Here is a 25,743-nt window from a genome sequence, read left to right on the forward strand (position 1 = left end):
TTCCTCCATATCCACTGCCTTCAAACAAGAGACAACAGGGCAGCCCAGGTGGCTCAGCGGTTTAGCGCCGCCTTCAGTCCAGAGCCTGATCCTCGAGACCTGGGATTTCTTCTCCCTCTGCCTGTGTCTCTGCCTGTATGTGTGTTGTGTGTGTGTGTGTGTGTGTGTGTGTGTGTGTGTGATGAATAAATAAATAAAATCTTAAAAAAAAAAAACAACAAGAGACAACAGAAATATCCTGTTTCTTGTAGGAAGGAGGGAGGAAGATTTGGAGAAGTAAACACCAAATGGCTATTACACAGTTCTAGGGGTACTCCAATGCACAGAATGCAATTTATTGGCAACCCCAACCAGCACTACATCCTGACCTTACCCACAAGTACCAGAGGAGGCTATAGTAAAAAGCATTCATGGTGAAGCTAGTGGGGAATCCCAAATTCCAGAAAGAGCAAACAAAAATCACAGATATTCATGAAAAACCAACACCATGAGGAAAAATGAACTAAATGCAACAAAGCAGAAGATGCAAATACACTAATTAAATGTGTTCTGTAGGACAAGCAAGTGTTTTTGTTTTAAAGGGATAATTAATTGTCCTAAGAATAGCAAGAGAAACCAGGAATAAATTGGTTATATTTTTTAAAAGGGGATTTGGGGAAAAAATTAATAAAAGGCTAAATAGGAGATACAGCTGAATAGCAACTAATGACTTTAAAGATTGAGCCAAATAGTTCTCCCAGGATAAAGTACAAAAGGACAGAGAAGTAGAAAGTAAGAAGGTGGGTTTTTTGTTTTTGGTTTTCCTTTTTAATGCAAGAGATCAGAAGGGGATATTGGGGAAGATGATAGAGTAGGAAAAGCCAGGAAACCACCTTTTTAACCTGGACAAAAATTTTACTGACAGACTGTTTGATGTAACTGTTTTGAATTGTCAAGTCTGTTTGAAGACTTGCAGCTTTTAGGGGATGGCTTGGCCAGTAAATTTTCAGCTATTACCACATATCAGTAGAGACTACCCATCACTACTCTTTTGGACCATGACGAGCAGCTGCACCTGTGTTCCTAGCCAGGCTTGTAGTAGCAGGGATAGGCAATGCTTGATGAGTGTTCGTCTAGTATCAAAAGATGCACAATTATATGAAGATGGTATTAAAATACTCCTGCGTTTAAAAACTATATCTGTGTGGGACTAGACTAGGTTGTCTTCATATACTCCAGTCAAAACATAGTGCAACAGATTGAATACAGAAATGTGTACAAGAATCCAGTTATCTTCTTTCAGGTCATATAGTAAGGTTTACAAACATTTAAATGAGTACTACTCACTATTTTTTTGTCCTGTAAAATACAGTTATGCTTACCAAAAAATGTTATTCATGTTAATATCTAATGAATTTACCATTGTTACTTTTAGTGAATTAATACTTTTAGATGTCTTTGCTTTAATTTCAAACATCATAAATTATGATCGCTCCATCCTCATAAACAGAAGCTCTTTAGTATTCTCAGTAATATTTAAACTTTAAACTTAACCTACTGAGAATCTCCTGATCTCTACAGTTTTGACCCCCTGAAGAAGAAGGACCCAGGGAGCCCTATCTTGTGATGTATCTTCAATAAAGTATATTGTACCTGGCTCAAAAAATATACATGTGTATATAAGCAGACCAGCAATGGTCCCCAGATATTTAAGGAAATCATATTAAGCATATATGCTTATAATCATATAAGCATATAAGCAAATTCCCCAGATATTTAAGGAAATCATATAATCATATTAAGCATATGACAAAAAATAAAAAGCTATACAAATTTAAAAGATTATTCAGGGGCACCTGGGTAGCTCAATGGTTGAGCATCTGCCTTTGTCTCAGGGCATGCATGATCCCAGGGTCCTGGGATTGAGTCCTGCATCAGGCTCCTTGTGGGGAGCCTGCTTCTCCCTCTGCCTGTGTCTCTGCCTCTCTCTGTGTGTCTCTCATGAATAAATAAATCTTTTTAAAAAAAGATTATTCAAAGAAAAGACTATCTCAAATTAATTAATAATAGTGCCTCCATAAAGATGAAAAGTAATATCCATTCAAAAAGAACAGGATGCTATTTAAAAAAAAAAAAGAACATTCAGGGTATTCAAGTCCTTATAAATTAATCATGAGAGAGTGGTAATGAAAATCCTAATGAAAGGATTAGGAGGCACCTGGGTGGCTCATTTAGTCTTTAGCTGAGGTCATGATCTCAGGATTCTGGGATGGAGGCCCATGGCAGGCTCTCTCTGCTCAGTGGGGAATCTGCCGCTTCCTCTCACTCTGCCCTCCCCACCCCCCAACAAGCATATGCATGTGTGCGCACAGGCACGCACACACTTTCTCTCAATAAGTAAAATCTTAAAAAAAAAAAAAAAGGATTGGAAGATAAATTTGAACAGTTCTTTCAAAATTTAAAGTAGAAAGACCAAGAGATGAAAGATAAAGACTGAAAAGTGTCCAGGAAGTTCAGTATCCAAAAACATTGGAATTCTTATAAAGAGAGAATGGATAAAAGAATGGATAGAAAATTATCAAAGAAACAATCCAAGAGAACTTTTCTGATTTAAGCTCCACTGAGTGCCCAGCAGAGTGAATAAAAGTGAATCCATACCAACACCAGTATGAAACTTCAAAGAAGATTTCCAGAAGTCTCCAGGGAGTAAAACCAGCACTTATATAAACGATAAGGATTCACAGTAGCATGGGCCTTCACAAGAACAACACTGGAAGCTAGAAGACTATATAGAACCATACCTTCACAATTTTGTTGGAAAATTACAAAATTTCTATCCTCAGCCAAAGTATCAATTAAGAGTAAAATGGGTTTTTTTCTATGAGAGAAAAAAAATTTATGAGTAAAGATATTTCCAGACATCCTAGATCTCAAATACTTTATCTCTCATTTATCTTTTCCCACAAAAAAGTGAACCAAGAAAGAGAAAGATACGGGGTTCAGGAGAGAAGTAAAGGAAATCCCCAGGACAGAATCCCAAGACGGTAATTGTACAGAGGGAATAAAAAGTGACCTGCCTGGATTGGAACAGGTCAGGGGGTTCTAGGGGAAGCTTCTTTAAGATTATGGAAATGGTAGAATGTCAGATATATTCCACGAAGATTATGCACTTGGGTTGGTGTTTAGGGAAAAACAAAGTGGTTGTCTTTTAGAGTGCAATTTAATATGTAAATACTCACACAAAGTCCTGGATAGGCATGTGCAAGGATAACACTGCAGCCATGTTTGTAATGGTAAGAAATTAGAAATAACCTAAATGCCTATAAATACAGATGTTGTTATATTACAGAACACACTTTTTTTTTCAGTAATAGGCAGCCAGTAAAAAAAGAGGGACAGCTTTATGTTCTCTGTTCCATTTTTGTTTCAGAAAACACAGGATTCAACTTCGAGATTTATGATTAGTATGGATATAACTAGAAAAAGATATAATAGCCTACATCTCAAGCTTTCATTTTATTGATCTCTAGGTGTTCATTTATTCATTTAACATATATTTCTTGAGCATGTCATATGTGTAAGGAATTGTTTCCATTCCTGGGAATGAAGCAGAGGGCAAAATAGAAAAAAGTACTTATCCTCATAAAGCTGATATCCTAGCAGGAAGAAACAGACAATGAACAATGAACTAATAAATACATTATAGGTCAGGTGATGAAAAGTACTCTGAAGAACAGTGAAATAAGGTAAGAGAGATAGGTGGAATGGGAGGGCACTTTCTGTGTTAAGTTCTGCTGTCCAGTAGAGTTTCCTGCAGTTATGGACAAGTTGTGGAAACTTGCAATGTCCAATACTGTAAGCCACTAGCCTCAAAGTACACATTGAGTATTTGTTATGTGGCTGTTGCAACTGATAAATGGAATTTTACATTTTATTTCATTTAAATTAAATTTAAATTGCCAGCATGTGGTTCACTGCTACCATACTGATCAGTGCATTTAAATGGGATGGTCAGGGATGCTGTCACATAAGGCAACATTTGAGCTGAGACTTACACAAAATGAAGGAGCTAGCCGTAGGTTCCAGGCAGAATAGAAAACAGGACCTCATCTGGAGTAGTCAGAGGAGGGCTATAAGGCTGAAGCAGGATGAGTAAGGGAAAGAGTAGGAGATGAAGCCAGAGAATAGGAGGGGCCCCATCATGGAAGTCCACAGTGGCCAGTGTAAGACTTTGCTTGTTCTCTGAAGTTGGAAGCCATTGCAGTTTTGAACAGACAAGTGATCTGAATTTTTAAAGGGTTGCTAGAACTGTTCTGATGTTAAAAATTGAGGATAAGGGCAGAAGCAGGGAGAAAGTTAGGAGGTTCCTACAGTAACTCAGACCAGAGGCAACAGTGAATTACTGGGTAATGATGGGGGTGTAGAGAAGTCAAGTTGTCAGATGAATTGACAGTATTTAGTGCTGAATTAGGTGAGGGGCATGAGAAAGGGGGAATCAAGGATGGCCTTTGAGGACTTTGGCCTGAGCAAATGAGGTTGGCAACAGTGGGGAAGAGAACATTTGGGGAAGGAATTCAAGAGTTCTGTTTTGGGCATGGTAAATTGGAGGTGCCTGTAAATAGTTATGCCAAAGTCCTGACAATAAGTGATGTTAAAATGGGAATTTCAACGAAAAGATTTCTTCCTGAAAAGTTGAGCAAGAGAAAGGTTCATAGATGGTGTTAGTCCTCTTTGTACGACAAAGCAAGTAACTTGTCGTCAGTCTTCAGCATGAAGATTTTGTCTTTAATTACATGTGGCTCTAAGATTTGAATAATTATTTATTTCATAGAATGGTTCCTGAAAAAATAAGGTTCCTGTCACGAATTTGTATACCACTTGTAACTCTGCCAGATATTGAACCACTGGTAGAAGCTCTGCTCACCTACCATGGACATGAAACACAGGAAGTGCTCTGGCCTGAGTTCTTTGATGCTGTGAATGAGGCCTTTCTGCTGTAAGTGATGTCCATTTACTCTCATCCAGCTTTGTTTTTCTTTTTCTTAGAATAGTTCAATATATTGGAAATGCAGTTATCAAACCTTTGGTCTCAGCACCGCTTTATGTTCTTAAAGATTATTGAGGATTCCAGTGAGCTTTTTTTTTTTTTTTAATGTGGGTTGTATTTATCAATATTTTTCCACGTTTGAAATTAAAACAAGTTTTAAAAATATTTATTACTTCATTTTAAAATAACAAATTGATAACATGTTCACACAAGTAGTACATTTTTATGAAAGTGATCTTTTCCAAGAAGAAAATTGTTTAACAAGAGTGACATTGTTTTAAATTTTTGAACTTCTTTTTATTGTCTAACATAAGTTGGCTGGGTTCTCATAATGTGTCTCTGTGTTCAATCTGGTGCGATGTGTTGTTTTGTTTGAAGTATATGAAGAAAATTCAGCCTCACACAGATAGACAGTTGGAAAAAACAAGAATATTGCAGTAGCCAAGGTTTTGTAGCCAATGATAAGTTAGAGTTTTTAGGTAAAAATTTGAATCTTGGAAAATTTGTTCCTGCTAATGTGAGCTTGACAGCTTCCCAGTATCTAAAGACATTTCTGTTAAGATTGGTGTCATGTTTTCCTTGAGGTACAAGGATCATTTCACTAATTTTTGAGAAAGTATGTGCCAAATACTCGATTCTGAGTAATCACTGTTTGCCATTGTTTGAAAGAAATCTCCATGACAAAAAGGTGGCTACTTGATCTTGGAGCTCATATAGTTGCAAGTGCTTTTCCTCCAGACAACCATCCTGATTTGTTATGCAGCAGAAGTGCATTTTGCATGCTTTCCTTTTCACCTCACAGAATAGTTTTTTTCTATAAAAAGTATTCCCAAGTATAAAATTTAGTAAAATTAATATTTTATGTGTTTCCTCAAACACACATTTTTGTGGAAAACTGGCAGTGTTATTACTGTATTCTTAAATACAGTGACTACTTTCTCTGTTTGACTCATGCTGGGTACAGTAGTTTTACTTGCTAGTGCTTTTGTAGTATGAGTGCAAATGTCAACACAATTGGTCTAGGAGAAAACGTGAGATTTGAAGTAGTTATTCAACACTTTAACTACTTCCCTACCATATGCATGTACTGCCCAGTTCACTTAAGGGAAGCCACATCTATAAGTTCAGTTTTAAGGCAGAAGTATAATTCTCTTGATGAAATATTAACTTATTACATCTGTGTTTGAACTATTCTTTTTGTTTAGACTCTGAATGATTGATCTCAAATTGATACCACAGTTAGCTAGCACTCTAATAGTATTTGAAAGCATTCTATTGAATAAGGCATAATAAGGTAAATTAGTAACATCTATGAAAGCAAGGGAAAATTAGCTTTCTTCATATTTGCTTTCATTTACATTTTAGCCCAGTTTCTTTGGAGTAGATGTCTCATGGTCGTGAGTCAGGGAAATATCTGGTGTACTGGTTTCATCTTTTCCCAATGGAACAGCTATAGATGAGAAAGCAAATCTTTTAATTGTCCTTCATAAATCAATGATCCATTCTTAAATGTAAGAAAATATATTATAAATGAATTTATTTTTGAATAAAAAATCAATTATAATAAATTAAAAATATGTTATATGTTATATGCAAAAATATGTTATATTTGCTTATTTGTGAAGTATATTTAAATATACTTATACTGAAAATTCAGATAAAATTTAGACTTTTCAAAAAATTTTTAAACATTGCAAAATTAGACAACCAAGTGTACTTGCTTCTTGTTATGTTTCATGTAGACACAAGAGGAAATATTTATTTATTTACATATTTACTTACATTTCCCTCCCCCACTTTATTGACATACAACTGAGATATTACATTGTATGAGTTTGGGGATCCCTGGGTGGCTCAGCGGTTTAGCGCCTGACTTCGGCCTAGGGCGTGATCCTGGAGTCCCAGGATCGAGTCCTGCATCAGGCTCCCTACATGGAGCCTGCTTCTCCCTCTGCCTGTGTCTCTGCCTCTCTCTCTCTCTGTCCCTCATTAATAAATATATAAAAATCTTTAAAAAAATTGTATGAGTTTAAGATGTACAAGTTAATTTGTACTTTTTATATTGCAAAATCATTACCACCAAAGCTTAGCTAACACTGTCATCATGTCACATAATCACCATTTCCTTTTAAATGTGGTAAGAACATTTAAGATCTACTCTTAGCATCTTTCAAATATATACTGTATCAGTTATAATCACCCTGCTGTACATTAGATCTCCAGAATGTATTCATCTTAAAATTAAAAGTTTGTACTCTAGACTTTGACCAGCATCTCCCCATTTCACCACAACCTAGTTCCTGGTAACCATCTTTCTAGTCTCTGTTTCTGTGAGTTCAGCTCTTTTTGGATTCTACATAAAGTGATATCATACAGTATTTGGGTTTCTCTCTCTGACTTATTTCACTTAACATAATGCCCTTAGGTCCATCCATGTCACAAACTGCAGGATTTCATTCTTCCTCATGGCTGAATAATATTCCACTGTATAAATATAGCACATCTTTATCCATTCATTTACTGGTACACTTAGATTATTTACATTTCTTGACTGTTGTGAATGATGCAGTGCACATGGGGATAGAGACATCCTTTTGACATCCTGTTTTCATTTCTTTTGGTTATATACCCAGAAATGGGATTGCTGGATCATAGGATAGTTTTAATGTTCCATGTGGCTGCACAAATATACATTCCCACTAACAGTGCACAAGGATTCCCTCTGCTCCACATCATCACCAACACTTGCTATTTGTTGTCTTTCTGATTCTAGTCATTTGGACAGGTGTAAGGTGATAACTCACTGTGGTTCTGATTTGCGTTTCCCTGATGATTAGTGATGTTGAGGATCTTTTCACTTGTCTGTGGCCATCTGTCTTTTTTGGAAAAATGTCCATTCAGGTTCTCTGCCCATTTTTTAATTGGACTATATGTGGGGTTTTTGTGTGTGTTAAGTTGTAAAAGTTCTTATATATTTCAGATGTTAGCCCCTTATTAGATGGATCATTTGCAAATATGTTTTCCCATTCAGCAGGTTGTATTTTCATTTTGCTATACAAAAGCGTTTTATTTTTGTATAGTCCCAATAGCTTATTTTTGCTTTTATTTCTCTTGGAGACATAGCCATAAAAAATGTGGCTAAGGCTGATGTCCAAGAGATTACTGAGTATGCTTTTTTTTTTTAATAGGTTTTGTGGTTTTAGGTCTCAGATCTTTATTTAATCCACTTTGAGTTTATTGTTGTGCATGGTATAAGAAAGTGGTCCAGTTTCATTCTTCATACAACAGTCCAGTTTTCTCAGCACCATTTGTGAAAGAGACTGTCCTTTACTTATTGTATATTCTTTTTTTTTAAAAGATTTTATTTGTGTATTCGTGAGACAGAGAGAGAGAGACAGAGAGAGAGAGAGAGAGGCAGAGACACAGGCAGAGGGAGAAGCAGGCTCCATGCAGGGAGCCTGACGTGGGACTCCATCCTGGTTCTCCAGGATCAGGCCCTGGGCTGAAGGCAGAGCTAAACCGCTGAGCCATCCAGGGTGCCCTACTTATTGTATATTCTTGTCTCCTTTGTCAGATTAGTTGACCATATAAGTAAGCATGGGCTTATGTCTGGGCTTTCTATTCTGTTGCATTGATCTATGTGTCTGTTTTTGTGCTAGTACTATAGTGTTTTGATCACTCTATAGTATATAGTATATCTTGAAATTTGAGATCGTTAAAAAAAAAAGAAATCTGAGATGGTGATCTCTCTAGCTTTGTTGTTCTTTCTCATAATTGGTTTGGCTATTCAGGGTCTTTTGTGTTTCCATACAAATTTTAGTATTATTTTTCTAGTTCTTTCCTAGGTTCAGTTATTGAAGAGACTGTCCTCTCCACATTTTATATTTTCGGCTCCTTTGTCATAAAATGACTATATATACATAGCTTTATTTGGGGGCTGTCTGTTCTATTTCATTGATCTTTATGACTGTTTTTATGCTAATACTATACTGTTTTAATTACTATAGCTTTGTAAAACAATTTGAAATCAGGGAGCATGATAACTCCAGGTTTGTTCTTTCTCAAGGTGACTTTAGCTCTTTGCGGACTTTTGTGGTTCCATATAAATTTTAGAATTGTTGGTCCATTTCTGTGAAAACTGCCATTGGAATTTTGAGAACAATTGTATTGAATTTGTATTGCTTTTGTTATATTGACATTTTAACTATTTTTTTAAGATTTTATTTATTTATTCACGAGAGAGGCAGAGACACAGGCAGAGGGAGAAGCAGGCTCCCTATGGGAAGCCTGATGCAGGACTTGATCCCAGGACCCCGGGATCATGGCCCGAGCCAAAGGCAGATGCTCAACCACTTAGCCACCCGTGTCCCAACAATGTTAATTCTTGTTGGGTTTTTGTAGGTATTTTTTTTTATCAATTGGAGAAAATTATCCTCCATTCTAATTTGCTGAGTTTTTGTACTGAATTGGTTTGGATTTTATCAAATACATTTTCTGCATCTATTGATATGATCACATGACTTCTATTTTAGCCTGTTGATGTGGCTGATTATATTAACATTTTCAAAAGTTAAACCAGCTATGTATACCTGTGACAAATTCTGCTTGGTCATGATGTATAATTCTTTTTATACACCATTGGATTCAATTTGCTAATATTTAGTTGAAGATTTTTACTTCCATGCTAATCAGAGATACTGGTCACTAAGGGGTTTTCTTTGGGGGGGGTTGTTTTGTTTTGTTTGTCTCTAACTTTCCCTATAATGTCATTTGTCTGCTTTGGGTAGTAGTGTATTTCTGGCCTCAGAAAATGAATAAGGAAGTATTTCCTCTGTTGTTCTCCTCTGAAAGAGATTGGAGAGAATTGGTATAATTTCTCCCTTGAATGTTTAGTAGAATTCCAGCAGGACTTGATGCTTTCTTTTTTGAAAGGTTATTAATGTTCATTTAATTTCTTTATTAGGTATATACCTGCTCAGTCTGTTTCTTATGTGTGTTCTATTAGAATGTATCTTTCAAGGAAGTACTCCATTTCATTTAAGTTATCAAGTTTATTGGCATGGAGTTGTTCATAGAGTTCCTTTCTTAGCCTCTAAATGCCCATAGGATCTGTAGTGATATCTCCTCTTTCATTTCTGACATTAGTAATTTCTGTTCTCTCTTTTCATGTTAACCTGGATAGAGACTTTTTTTTTTGAATTCAGGATAACAATTTTATTTTTTGTATATTTTTTATTGGAGTTCGATTTGCCAACATACAGTATAACACCCAATGCTCATCCCATTAAGTGCCCCCCCTCAGTGCCCATCACCCAGTCACCCCATCCCCCCCACCCACCTCTCCTTCCACTACCCCGTTTTTGTTTCCCAGTGTTAGGAGTTGCTCATGTTCTATCACTGAATTTTCCTACTCGTTCTCTCTCCCTTTCCCCTATAATCCCTTGCACTATTTTTTTTTAAGATTTTATTTATTTATTCATGAGAGACACACAGAGAGAGAGGCAGAGACACAGGCAGAGGGAGAAGCAGGCTCCATGCAGGGAGCCCAACGTGGGACTATCCCCGGTCTCCAGGATCACGCCCTGGGCTGAAGGCGGCACTAAACTGCTGAGCCACCCGGGCTGCCCTCATTGTGGCTTTGATTTGTATTTCCCTGATGGCAAGTGATGCAGAGCATTTTCTCATGTGCTTGTTGGCCATGTGTAGGTCTTTTTTGGTGAAATTCCTGTTCATGTCTTTTGACCATTTTCATAATTGCATTGTTTGTTTCTTGGCTGTTGAGTTTAATAGATAGATCTTGGATACTAGATACTAGTATCTTTATCTGATACTTGCCCTTGGATACTAGCCCTTTATCTGATACGTCATTTGCAAATATCTTCTCCCATTCTGTAAGTTGTCTTTTAGTTTTGTTGACTGTTTCTTTTGCTGTGCAGAAGCTTTTTATCTTGATGAAGTCCCAATAGTTCATTTTTGCTTTTGTTTCCCTTGCCTTTATAGGTATATCTTGCAAGAAGTTGCTGTGGCCAAGTTCAAAAAGGGTGTTGCCTGTGTTCTCTAGGATTTTGATGGATTCTTATCTCACATTTAGATCTTTCATCCATTTTGAGTTTATCTCTGTGTATGGTGTAAGAGAATGGTCTAGTTTCATTTTTCTGCATGTGGATGTCCAATTTTCCCAGCATCATTTGTTGAAGAGACTGTCCTTTTTCCAGTGGATAGTCTTCCCTGCCTTGTCAAATATTAGTTGACCATAGAGTTGAGGGTCTGGATTCTGGATTCTCTATTCTGTTCCATTGATCTATGTGTCTGTTTTTGTGCCAGTACCACACTGTCTTGATGATCACAGCTTTGTAGTACAACTTGAAATCTGGCATTGTGATGCCCCTGGCTTAGGTTTTCTTTTTCAATATTCCCTGGCTATTTGGGGTCCTTTCTGATTCCACACAAATCTTAAAATAATTTGTTCCAACTCTTGGAAGAAAGTCCATGGTATTTTGATAGGGATTGCATTAAACGTGTAAATTGCCCTGGGTAGCATTGACATTTTCATAATATTAATTCTTCCAATCCATGAGTATGGAATATGTGTATTCCTCAATTTCTTTCAGAAGTGTTCTGTAGTTTTTAGGGTATAAATCCTTTACCTCTTTGGTTAGGTTTATTCCTAGGTGTCTTATGCTTTTAGGTGCAATTGTAAATGGATTGACTCCTTAATTTCTCTTTTTTCAGTTTCATTGTTAGTGTATAGAAATGCCACTGATTTCTGGGCATTAATTTTGTATCCTGCCACACTGCCGAATTGCTGTATGAGTTCTAGCAATCTTGGGGTGGAGTCTTTTGGGTTTTCAATGTATAGTATCATGTCATATGCAAAGAGGGAGAGTTTGACTTCTTCTTTGCCAATTTGAATGCTTTTTATTTCTTTTTGTTGTCTTATTGCTGAGGCTAGGACTTCTAGTACTATGTTGAATAGCAGTGGTGAGAGTGGACATCCCTGTCATGTTCCTGAGCTTAGGGGAAAGGCTCCCAGTGCTTCCCCATTGAGAATGATATTTGCTATTGGCTTTTCATAGATGGCTTTTTAAGACAGTGAGGAACAGTAGAATTCCCTACACTCTAAAGAGTTTTAATCAGGAATGGAAGCTGTATTTTGTCATATGCTTTCTCTCCATCTGTTGAGAGGATCATGTAGTTCTTGTTTCTTTTCTTGTTGATGTGATCTATCATGTTGATTGTTTTACAAGTGTTGAACCAACCTTGCATCCTGGGGATAAATCCCACTTGTTCGTGGTGAATAGTCTTCTTACTGTACTGTTGGATCCTATTGTCTAGTATCTTGTTGAGATTTTTTGCATCTATGTTCATCAGGGATATTGGTCTATAATTCTCCTTTTTGATGGGGTCTTTGGTTTTGGAATTAAGGTGATGCTGGCCTCATAAAACGAGTTTGGAAGTATTCTGTTCCTTTGTATCCTTTGGAACAGCTTTAGTAGAATAGGTATTGTTTCTTCTTTAAACGTTTGATAGAATTTCCCTGGGAAGCCATCTGGCCCTGGACTTTTATGTCTTGGGAGGTTTTTGATGGCTCCTTCAATTTCCTTGCTGGCTATTGGCCTGTTCAGGTTTTCTATTTCTTCCTGTTCCAGTTTTGGTCATTTGTGGTTCTTCAGAAATGCATCCATTTCCTCTAGATTGCCTAATTTATTGGCAGATAGCTGCTCATAATACATTTTTTTTTCATAATACGTTTTTAAAATCATTTGTATTTCCTTAGTATTGGTTGTGATCTCTCCGGTTTCATTCATGATTTTATTAATTTGAGTCTTTTATTTTTAATAAGGCTGGCTAATGGTTTATCTATCTTACTAATTCTTTCAAAGAACCAACTCCTGGTTTTGTTGATCTGTTCTACAGTTCTTCTGGTCTCTATTTCTTTGAGTTCTGCTCAAATCTTTATTATCTCTCTTCTGCTTGGTGTAGGTTTTATTTGCTCTTCTTTCACCACGTCCTTTAGGTGTAAGGTTAGCTTGTGTATTTGAGTTTTTTTCCAATTTTTTGAGAGAGGCTTGTATTGCGATGTATTTCCCTCTTAGGACTGCTTTTGCTGCCCAAAGATTTTGAATTGTTGTATCTTCATTTTCATTAGTTTCCATGAATCTTTTTAATTCTTCTCTAATTTCCTGGTTGACCCATTCATCTTTTAGTAGGATGCTCTTTGACATCCACATATTTGAGTTTCTTCCAAATTTCTTGTGATTGAGTTCTAGTTTCATAGCATTGTGGTCTGGAAATATGCAGGGGGTAATCCCAATCTTTTGGTATCGGTTGAGACCTGATTTGTGACCCAGTATGTGGTCTATTCTGGAGAAAGTTCCATGTGCACTTGAGAAGAATGTGTATTCAATTCCGTTTGGATGGAAAGTTCTGTATATATCTATGAAATCTATCTGGTGCAGTGTATCATTTAAAGCCCTTGTTTCTTTGGTGATGTGCCTAGATATCTGTCATTTGCAGAAAGTGTCATGTTGAAGTCTCCTACTATTAGTGTATTATTATCTAAGTATGTCTTTACTTTGGTTATTGATTGATAGACTTGGTAGCTCCCACATTAGGGGCATAAATATTCGTATTTATGCGAATATTGTTGGATATTGTTGGATAGACCCTTTAAGTGTGATTTAGTGTCCCTCTTCATCTCTTACTACAGTCTTTGGCATAAACTTTAATTTATCTGATATGAGGATTGCTACCCAAGCTTCCTTTTGAGGACCATTTGAATGGTAAATTGTTCTTCACCCCTTTCATTTTCAGGCTGGAGGTGTCCTTGGGTCTAAGATGAGTCTCTTATAGACAGCAAATAGATGGGTCTTGCTTTTTTATCCAGTCTGAAACCCTGTGTCTTTTGATGGGATCATGTAGCCCATTCACGTTCAGAGTAACTATTGAAAGATGTGAATTTAGTGTCATCATAATATCTATTCAGTCCCTGTTTTTGTGGATTATTTCTTTGGGCTTCCTCTTTCTTTTACAGGTCCCCCTTAATATTTTCTTGCAGAGCTGGTTTGGTGGTCACATACTCTATATCAGTTTCTGCCTATCTTGGAAGCTCTTTCTCTCTCCTTATTCTGAATGAGAGCGTTGCTGGATATAATGTTTTTGGCTGCATGTTCTTCTCATTTAGGACCCTGAATATATCCTGCCAGCCCTTCTGGCCTGCCAGGTCTCTTTGGAGAGGCCTGCTATTAATCCAATATTTCTCCCCATAGAAGTTAGGGATCTCTTGTCTCTTGCTGCTTTAAGGATTTTCTCTTTATCTTTGTAATTTGCAAGTTTCACTATTAAATGTTGAATGGATCTGAATGCGTGTTTCCCTACCCAGATTAGGGAAGTTCTCAGCTATGATTTATTCAAATATGCTTTCTGGCCCTCTGGCTCTCTTAGCGCTCTCTGGTACCCCAATTATACGTAGATTCTTCCTTCTGAGGCTATCATTTATTTCCCTTAACCTTTTCTCATGGTCTTTTAATTGTTTTTCTCTTTTTTCCCTCAGCTTCCTTCCTTGCCATCAGCTTGTCTTCTATGTTCCTCACTCTTTCTTCCACCTCATTAAACCCTTGTCGTTAGGACCTCCAGTTTGGATTGCATCTCATTTAATTGATTTTTAAATTCAGTCTGATTAGACCTAAATTCTACTGTCATGAAGTCTCTTGAATCCTTCATGCTTTTTTCCTGAGCCACCAGTAGCTTTATAATTGTGCTTCTGAATTGGCTTTCTGCCATCAAATTGTAATCCATATTCTGTAATTCTGTGGCAGAGAGTACTGTTTCTGATTCTTTCTTTTCTGGTGAGTTCTTCCTTCTAGTCATTTTGCTCAGTGCAGAGTGGCTGTATGAGCGGACTGAGTCAAGAATATCAATCATGACCTAAGTAAGTTTCACCCTAGATGATTCTCAATGGACATATCATCTTGATGTAGTTTTGGAATATAGGTGAGTTTTGATGAGGTGAGATCAGAGCCAGTGAAAGAAAGATTCTCAAGAAAGAATTCTTGAGACATCTTTGATGCAAAAAGGTGGCCCTAATACAGGACAGTTTATAGCACCCATGACCAGAAAGAGATGCTCTAATCTGGATAGAGACTTAATGGATTTTATTGATCAGTTCCAAGAACCAGCTTATGGTTTCATTGATTTCCTGTTTTCTATTTCACTGATTTCTGTTTTAATTCTTAGTATTTCTTTTCTTCTGTTTACTTTGGATTTAATTTGCTCTTCTTTTCTAAATACTTCAAAAATAAATGAATGAATGAATATATATCCCTCCCTCCCTCCCTCCCTTAGGTGGAAGCTTAGGTTATTGATCTTAAATATTGCTTATTTTCTAAGTATGTATTTAGTGCTATAAATTTTACTCTAAGCACTACTTTTGTTGCATCCCGCAAATATTGATAAATTGTTTTCATTTTCATTAAATTCAAAATAATTTTATTTTTTTAAAAGATTTTATTTATTTATTCATGAGAGAGAGAGGCAGAAACACAGGCAGAGGGAGAAGCAGGCTCCATGTAGGGAGCCTGACGTGGGACTCAATCCCGGGTCTCCACGATCACGCCCTGGGCTGAAGGCAACGCTAAACCACTGAGCCACTTGGCCTACCCCAAAATAATTTTAAATTTCTCTTCAGGTTTCTTACTTCATCCATGTGTTACTTGGAAGTGTGTTGTTGAATCTCTTCATAATTTAGGATTTTCAAGTTATCTTTCTGTTATTGATTTCTAGTTTATAATTGAATTGTGATCTGGGATCAGACATTGTATAATTTCTATTTATTTTAAGTTGTGAGAGTGTGTTTTATTCATTTATTTGGGTTTTTTTTAGAGAGAGAGGGAGGGAGGGAGGGAAGAGAAGGAGGGACAGAGGGAGAGAGACAGAGAGAATCCCAAGCAGACTTCATGCTGAGTGCAGAGCTGTGGGACTCCATCTCACAACCCTGAGATCATGATCTGAGCTGAAATCAAGAGTCGGGTGCTTAACCAACTGAACCCACCCAGGCACTTCATAAACATGTGTTTTATATTTTCGAATGTGGTCTGTCTTGGTGAATATTCCATGTGCATTTAAGAAGAATGCATATTTTGTGTTTGGATGAAGTATACTGCAAATGGCAATAAATACAGATTGATGGTGTTAAAAAAAAAGATTGATGGTGTTATTTTTTTTCGTTTTATAAAATAGATTTATTTTAATACTCCACATGCACCTTAACGTTTATTGAAGTGTTTTTTTTTATTTATTTTATGATTGATGGTGTTATTGAGTTCACCTGTGTTCTTACAGATTTTTTGCCTACTGGATCAGTCTATTTCTGATAGAGTGATGTTGAAGTCTTCAGCTATGATAGTGGATTCATCTACTTTGTAATTCTGTTTCTTTTTCCTCATGTAATTTTACACTCCATTATTAGGCACATATAAATTAAAGATTGTTATATCTTCTTGGAGAATTTACACCTTTATCAGTATGTAATGAATTTTTTTATTCCTGGTAACTTTACTAGCTCAGAAGCCTACTGTGTCTGAAATCAATATTGCTACTCCTTCTTTCCTTTGATTAGTGTTGGCATGGTATATTTTTCTTCATCCATTAGTTTTGATCTGTATGTTTTTTTTATACTTAAAGTTGGTTTCTTGTGGAAAAAATATAGTTGGGTTTTAGTTTTTGATCTACTCTGTCAGTCTCATCTTTTTTTAAATTTTGTTTTAGACAGCCTTCTTTATTTTAAATATTTTATTTATCCATTTATTTATTAGAGAGAGAGAATGAGAAAGCCTACAAGCAGGATGAGGGACAGAAGGAGAGGGAGAAGCAGGCTCCCCACTGAGCAAGGAGCCCGATGTGGGGCTTGATCCCAGGACCCTGAGATCATGACGTGAGCCAAAGGCAGATGCTTCATGAACTGAGCCACTCAGGCACCCAGTCACTATCTTTTATTTGGTGCATTTAGACCATTGAGTTTCAAAGTGATTATTGACATAGTTGGATTAATATGCTATGTTCCTTACTGTTTTATATTTGTTATCCTTGCTTTTTGTTCCTTCTTTTGTCTTCCATTCTTTTTCTGCCTTTTGTGGTTTTAACTGAACATTTAATATGAAACCATTCTGTCCTACCTTCTTTCTTAGTATATATCCATTATGCTTTATTTTTTTAACCTTTTTTCATAATTGCCCTAGAGTTTGCAATATACACTTGTAACTAATCCAAATCCACTTTCACATAACATTATACATCTTCACAGATAGTGAATACCTTCTGTTTTAAAGATTTTATTTATTTGAGAGAGGAAGTGCATGCAAGCAAGTGTGGGGAGTGAGAGGGACAATCAGACCCCATGCTGAGCATGGAGCCCAGCGCAGGGCTTGATCCCACAACCCAGGGATCACAACCCCAGCTGAAACCAAGAGTTGGGAACCCACCCATGCACCGTGTGAGTACCTTTTAATAACAAAATAATCCTAATTCCTCCTTTCTGTGTCTTCTGTCATTGTCATTCATTTCACTTATATGTAAGTACACTTAAGCATACATACACACATAAATGTACATAATTGAGTACATTGTTTCTATTTATTATTTGTATAATCTGTTCTCTGTTATATTGGTTAAGAATAGGAAAAATTAAAGTTTTTATTTTACCTTCGTTATTTTTTCTTTGATGCTGTTTATACAGATCTGAGTATCTAACCTGTATTATTTTTCTTCTTTCTATGAACTTCCTTTAATTTTTTTTTTACAGGGTAGGTCTACTGGCAACAAAACTCCTCAATTTTTGTTTGAGAAAGCATTTGTTTCTCCTTCACTTTTGAAGAGTAATTTCACAGAGTACAGAATTTTAGATGGTATATATTTTTTTCCTTCAACACTTTAAATATTTTACTCCACTCTTGTTTTGCTTGCATGGTTTCTGAGAAGTTGGATATAATTCTCTTTTCTCTATAGTTAAGATGTAGGGGCGCCTGAGTGGCTCAGTTGGTTAAGTGTCCTACTCTTCAGCTCAGGTCATGATTCAGGGTCATGAGATCAAGCCCTAGGTGGGGCTGTGCACTCAGTGGGGAGTTTGCTTGAAGACTTTCTCCCACTCTCTCTGCCCTTCCTCCCACTATTTCCTCTCTCTAAAAATAAATCATCTTTTTAAAAAAATATGTATTTCCCTCTGGCTTCTTTCACAATTTTTTTCCCTTATCTTGGATTTCTTTGTAGCTTCAAAATGATATGCTTAGGCACAGTCTTTTGTCATTTATCTCACTTGGTATTCTTTGGGCTTCCTGGAATTTGACATTAATTTTGGAAAATTCTCAGTTACTGTTTTCAAAAGAAATTTGTTTTCTCTCTCCCTCTTTTCCTTCTAGTACAGCCATTACACATATGTTACATGTTTTATAGTTGTCCCACATTCATTGGATATTCTGTTCTGTTTTTTTCAGTCTTTGGGTTATTTGTTTTTCTTGGGGGTTTTTTTTGGGAGGGAGTTGCTTTTTGGTTTTTAAGATTCCCATGGATATATCCTCTAGCTCAGACATTCTTTCCTAGCCAGTCTACGGTTTAGCCTACCAAAGGCATTCTTCATTTCTGTTACAGTGGTTTTGATCTCTAATATTTCTTTTTGTTTTTTTAAGATTCCCATCTCTGCTTACATTGCTCATCTGTTCTTGCATGCTGTTAATTCTCTTAGCATTTTAATCATAGTTCTTTTTAATTATGACTGATAATTCTAATATCTCTGCATGTCTGGTTCTGAGTATTGCTCTGTCTCTTAAAATTGTAGTTTTTTTTTTTCCCTTTTGATATGCCTTGTCATTGTTTTTGACAACTAGATATAATGTATTGGGTAAAGGGGACTGCTTTAAATAGGCTTTTTTTAGTTTGGTGTTTTTTTTAAACCTTTTTTCATAATTGCCCTAGAGTTTGCAATATACATTTGTAATTAATCCAAATCCATTTTCACATAACATTATACATCTTCACAGATAGTGAATACCTTCTGTTTTAAAGATTTTATTTATTTGAGAGAGAGAGTGTGTGCAAACAAGACTGGGGAGAAGGACAAGCAGAGGGGAAGTGTTCTATAAGTCTCAGTCTTTAGTGAGTTTATGCCTCTGAACTCTGAACTTAACACAAGTTTCTTTTTTTTTAATTTTATTTATTTATTATAGTCACACACATAACACAAGTTTCTTAATGTTTTTCTCCCCCTTAGGGCAAATGCCCAGAACTGGATAGAATATTTGCCTTCCCCCAGGTCTGTTAGACTCTGATAATACCCCATGAGGTTAGGCTCTGGTTAGTTTTCCTTGAGGGCAGACCTTGTTAAGAACATAGCGCTCTATCTATTCAAAATGTAAAGTCCAAGTAGATTGACTCCCAGTGTTTACTGTGAGAAGCTGGTTAAGCTTCTGGAGGCAAATTTCATAATATTGTGGGAGTCTTCCATGAGTGGATCCCACTAGAGTTTTTAACTCCCAGAGTTGTCCACACTGAGCCTCCAGCCATTCACTAATTACGGCTAAGGTTTTTTCTACCTGGCATTGGTTCCTATGGCAGTTTCTACTTGTGGATCTCTACTCCAGTAAGTCACAATTTCCAGTAAGTCACTGTATTTGCTTATCAGTCTTCTCAGTTGTGGAGGCCAAGGTTTATCCCTTGCAATATTATAATATATAATATAATATATTTAATATTTAATATAATATATTAAATATATACATATATTAAATATATATTATATATTAAATATATATTATAATATATTGCAAGGTTTATGTTTTACCTTCTCTTAAAGATGCAAGAAGGATTGTTGATTTTTTAGTCTGTTCTGCTTTGTACTTTTTGTTAAGATAGGGTGATAACTTCAAATTCCTTTCATGGGAAACAGGAAACTGAAAGTATGTATGTGGTGTGTTAAAAATATATATATATAACTACAATACCATTATTATATTTAAAAACTGATACTAATTCCTTAGCACCATCACATATTTAGTCAGTGAATTCTCTTGATTTTCTCTCTCTCTCTCTCTCTCTCTCTCTCTCTCTTTTTTTTTTTTACAGTTGGTTCTTTTGGAATCAGAGTCCAAAGTTCACATGTTGCTTTTGGCTGATAGGTTCAAAAGTCTCTTTTAGTCTTTAGGTCCCCAATTTCTCTGTTTTTGTTTTGCAAAGTATCTGTTGAAGTAATATGGTTGCTTTACACATCTCAAGTATGATAAAGGATGCAAACCCCTCGCCCTCTTAATCATGCATTTTATTATTTTCTGTTGGTTTTTTGGCCTGTTGTATATTCACACACCAGTACTACTTCGTTTTAATATGGAGCCTTTCTAATATACCTATTATAAAATAAAGCTAATTGTCCCATTTATCTTCCTTTTCAGGTTTTCTGGCAGTTCTTGTTTGTTTTATCTTTTAAATAAACTTTGAAACCATTGTGTTTAGCTTTAGGAAAGATAGCTAATGTTTGGGGGAGGCTCATGTGAAATATATAGATTAACTGTGGAAAAACTGTCATTTTTCTGACATGAAGGCTTTCTGTCTACCTGTCCAGGAACACTTATGTCTTTCCATTTGTTCATGTTTACTTTTTTTTTTAAGGATTTTTATTTATTTACTCACGAGAGACACAGAGAGAAGACAGAGACACAGGCAGTGGGGAGAAGTAGGCTCCGCATAGGGAGCCTTATGTGGGACTAGATCCTGGAATTCTGGGATCATGCCCAGAGCTCAAGGCAGACTCTCAACCGCTGAGCCACCCAGGCGTCCCTGTTTGTGTTTACTTTTTGATCTTAAAGGAGTGTTTTAAATATTTTCCACATGTCTAGGTTTTAGGCATTTTTTACTACTAAGGTTTTATTGTATTTTGGGTTTTTATTATTATCATTATTTTTTGCTGTAATAAGTATATCTTCTCCCCATCTTTAAATTGATTTTTATTATATCATCACATTTGGAAAATGAACATCTTCAAATCACCATTATTCTTTCAGTTAGCTTAGAAGAAGTAAGTACTGTTAAAGTATTTGCTGTTTTTCATGTATAACTCTTAATGTGAGAATGTAAGTTTTAATTTCATTTTACATGAAATGTTGTAATTTGGGGCAGCCTGGGTGGCTCAGCGGTTTAGCACCACCTTCAGCCCAGGGCGTGATCCTGGAGACCTGGGATCAAGTCCCACGTTAGGCTCCCTGCATGGAGCCTGGTTCCCCTCTGCCTGTGTCTCTGGCTCTCTGCCTCTCTCTGTCTCTCTCTCCTCTGTGTATTCTCATGAATAAGTAAATATAATCTTTTAAAAAAATGTTATAATTTGGAATTTGTTAAGGTAAGATTTAAAAAAAGAAACAGAAGGTTAAATTATTTGATGTTGAGAAAAAGTCAAAACATAATTCTCATGGTTAAAAAATGTAGTCTTTTTTTCTACCTACTCTCAGCCTTTGTCAAAATTTACCCAGTAAGTCTAGATTTCTTGAGAAGTCTGATCAGTTATCTTTGTCATTTATGTAAGATACTGAGTAATAATCAATTTAAAAGTTAGTATAACATGGTAAATGTGCTCCACATCATTTTCCTGAGTACATACTTCAGGTTCTAGTGGCTTACCCCACCAGCTTTCATTTCTCATACTCCAAGGCAATTTTTCAAAGTATTTAAAGTAAAATGCTCTTTGCCTTTCACCATTGCAGCTTTATTTCTGATTTATTTAGTAATGTTTCATCAAATTATAGGGTCCTAGCCACCTGTGTTTCTAGACTTGAATTAAAGGGAAGTGGGAGGAGAATGCCCCTTGGCATCCCCTGTGAAACCTTTCAAAATTGTTTCAGAAATTACTGGTGAAAAAAGAGACATGCTCAGAAAATAGCTACTTTTGCCCCACCTGCAGTTCTCAGACAGAAAGCTGAGGGCAGTGTCTTCATGAGTAGGCCTGAACTCTTTTGCTGTTTATTTTACTTCTGATAGCATTTTCTCCCTTAGCAACTAATAAAATTTATTTGGTTTGGAAAATTATGTTTGCTAATCCATAGGGGACAGACAGTCCAGAAATGCTGGGTGGCCTTCAGCTTGTCCAATTCCAATGGCTTCAGCTCAGCAAGTTCCCCAAATAGTGGTGTAAGGGCTGGCACCTTTCCATGGACACTTTCCCATGACAGAGCATCCCAGCCACATGTTGACATGGAGAGGCTGATTCAATCCATCAGTGCAAATTGCCACCCCCATACCCAACACTGTTCTCCCCCCAGCCCCTTGAGCAGTTCCCCAAATGTACCATGTGGTCATCTAGAAACCACATACTTTCTTTAATCAGTGTGCCCTGCCCTGTGTGTAGACTTACAGCTATTTGCCTACCACAGTACCCCAGTGGAATTTCATCTGTTGTCCAATTGGCCGGGTTCTGTGGCCTTGATTTCCAAATACAGTCATGTATTTTCAGAAATGGCTCCCTGTCTTCTTTTAAACAGCAGATGTTTGCCCCTCTCTGCAGTTGAGATAACCTAAAGGAAATCTTTAATTTCTGGGCCTAAATATTAAACTTAACTTCTCAGGTCTATTCCTGGAGTTACCCTCAAGCCACCTGCAGGCTGTAGACTTCAATACAACCTTTCTGGGAGGGCTGCTGAAATCCTTCCAGGGGTCTGTGGAGTATAAGTAATTCAGTATGACATGCCCTATAGAGTAAATCTAAATCCATTGCTTCAAAAACACTGAGATGTTGGGGATGCCTGGGTGGCTCAGCAGTTGAGTGTCTCCCTTCAGTTCAGGTCATGATTCTGGAGTCCCACATTGGGTTCCCTGCATGGAGCCTGCTTCTCCTTCTGCCTATATCTCTGCCTCTCTCTATATATATCTCTATGTCTCTCATGAATAAATAAATACAGTCTTTAAAAAAATATTGAGGTGTTTGATGACCGAGTGGAGAGTTTTTTTCTGCATACTAGAATGAATGTCAGTTGAACAAATGAAAGGAAGAATGGATGCAGGACTGGCCTCACGGTGTGACTGGTGGATGTTAAATACTAAATCATAATCTAGACCAAAGCACTTTGCAGAGTTCAAAGGGGGCTTCCTTTTTATAACTGTGGTGGGTAATAGACATAAGGCTGTCTCAGGCACATTGAATTGTATTTAAATGGGTCTCATGCCTGTAATATGTTTAGCATGATGCCTCACACCCAGAGTAAACACTCAGTAACTATTCACATGTCGCTATTATTATTGTTGACTTTAGTAATATATTATTTTTATAATGTTTTATTAGGTTTTCTCAAGCTTATATCTTTTCCTTCTAATGGAAATATCACTGAACTAAGGCTAAATGTAAGCTAAATTCCTTTTGCTGAATTATACTAAATATATATATTTTTTTCTTTTTTATTCCCCATTAAAATTTTTTTTAAAGAAAATCCTGTTGTTGAAAGAACTAATACAGCCTCCAAAGGTGCTTACCAGGAAAATAAAAGAAATTATAAGAATAGGCTGATCTTTGACCAAGCTTTCAGTTTTGTGCTTTTTCAGTTCAGATAAGAAAAATCAGGCTTTAAGTGTTGTCAAATAATATAGGTGAATGTCTATAAATGAAGAAAGGCTAGTGTAATACTAAGGACAGAAAGGTAGCAACGAAATATAGTAGTAACTAAAACGCCATCCATTTGCTGATACTTCCTGTGATCCTCTTTTTTTTTTTAACCTTAATAAGATGTGGTCACAAAATTAGTCATTGAAAAAGTTTACTTTTCAATTAAAACCTGCTGATAGGGATGCCTGGGTGGCTCAGCAGTTGAGCATCTGCCTTCAGCCCAGGGCGTGATCCTGGAGTCCCAGGATCGAATCCCACATCAGGCTCCCTGCATGGAGCCTGCTCCTCCCTCTGCTTATGTCTCTGCCTCTCTCTGTGTCTCTCATAAATAAATAAAATCTTAAAAAAAAAAAACCCTGCTGAGAATGGTTTATAATAGACATTCCAGTATGTTTGGATTTGGACATTTTCTTTGCTTGGTGTTACTGCTCTTTTCTTTGAAATTGGACTTCCCCAACTTATAAGTGGTAACGATGGCACACTATTCAAATTTGGTATACTTCTTGGATAAAATTTTCATGGAAACCTTTGGAATATAATAGAGAGTATTCTTTCCATTTCCTTGGAATTTTCTCCAGAAAAGCTGATCCCAATTTTTCTGGGCTTCTCTGGCAACCCAAACAACCCTATCTCTTTCTGGTTTGGAAGGGTGGAAGTACTGCCTATGTTTGTCTTGAGTGAGGAAGCTTCTTCCCTTTGCCTTTCTGATATTCCCTGCTGACAGGCGCTGCCCTCATTAGGAACTGTTCTTGCAAAGAATTGAATTCCATGTTCGGTTTTATTGTAGCTATTAAAAAATAATTGGAACCAAAATTATTTAATAATTACCTGAACCAATTTTTTTATATACTGCCTCTTTTTGCAAAAGATGGGGCAAACAACAGCCTCAGTTTTTGGAGAAACAAAGTACAGTTTCTAAATGCCAAGGAGGGATTTATCTAGAAGAATCTAAGAGCAGGTGTCCTCTTAAGCTTCTCCTGCTTTGTGTCAGAAATTGTTACTAGGACTCAGATGTTTGGGGCGCCTAGTTGGCTCAGTGGGTTGGGCGTCTCTTGGTTTTGACTCAGGTCATGATCTCATGAGTCATGGGATCGAGCCCCATGTCAGCTCCCCCACTCCATGGGGAGTCGGCTTGAAGATTCTCTCCCTCTGCCCCTCCCCCCAGTCACAAACGTGTGTTTTCCTTCTCTCTCTCTCTCATAAATCTTTTTTAAAAAAAAGGCTCATGTTCTATGTGAAAGCACTAACTAGGATCCTATTCCTCATATTTTAAATGAGAAAATTTTAATGTATTTCACATAAGTCCCAAACACCCAATCTCATTTTCCTAAAACATAGCTATAATGCAGAAAACTTACCATGATTATTAGGTAGGAATTTGGGAGAGCCAGGTTTTTATCTTACCCTGTTTTTCTTGAATTCATCATTTTGATCTGTATCTAGGCTAGGTAGGTGGAGTAAGTATAGCTAGAGTAGAAAAAGGACAGCTTTAGTATTTCTAGAATGAAATTTTTCAAGGTTGCTTAAAACATTTTTTTTTATCTTGTTACTTTACTGGCTTTTTAAATTTCCACAGAAATATATATTCATTTTATCATGTCAAATAATACAATATAGAAGTATATATAGAAAATGTTAATTATCTCCCATTATCACCCTCTAGTACTTCTGATAACCATATCTTACAGTCTTGTAAACATAGAAATCTGTATAAAACAATTTTTCCTCTTTCTTTAAGTGGCTTTAAAAATAAAAATAGCATCACACATACACATGACTCTGGAACCTGCTTTTTAACCAATGGGTATAGATCTGGATAACCCTCAAGGGATATAGATCCAGCTCATTTTTATAAAATAGGAACATATTCTCTGATATGAATGGGCCTTAATTTATTCACCTGCTTGCCAACAGATGCATTGAAATTGTTTTTAATTTTTTTTAATATCATTGCTACAGTAAATATCCTCCAACTGATGCTTTTATTTCTGCCAGGCAGATTCACAAAAGTATGGTTACAAAGGTCAGGATGATGTCTGTTTTACAATTCATTAGGTGATATGCATAACCAAAAGAGCAAAGCCATTCCCCT

At 36.5% G+C, this 25,743-nt stretch overlaps 1 protein-coding gene across 1 annotated transcript in view; it reads left to right on the forward strand.

Moving 5' to 3' along the window:
* The window catches only part of FANCC (FA complementation group C), a 281,314-nt gene that overhangs the window by 205,240 nt on the left and 50,331 nt on the right, over nucleotides 1-25,743 (forward strand). The window contains exon 8 of the mRNA XM_055311856.1: nucleotides 4,811-4,975. Coding sequence (XP_055167831.1) covers nucleotides 4,811-4,975 — 165 coding nt within the window. The remainder of the gene's footprint in view (nucleotides 1-4,810; nucleotides 4,976-25,743) is intronic.

The sequence above is a fragment of the Nyctereutes procyonoides genome, unplaced genomic scaffold (genome assembly GCF_905146905.1).
Source record: "Nyctereutes procyonoides isolate TBG_1078 unplaced genomic scaffold, NYPRO_anot_genome, whole genome shotgun sequence".
Taxonomy (NCBI): Eukaryota; Metazoa; Chordata; class Mammalia; order Carnivora; family Canidae; genus Nyctereutes; species Nyctereutes procyonoides.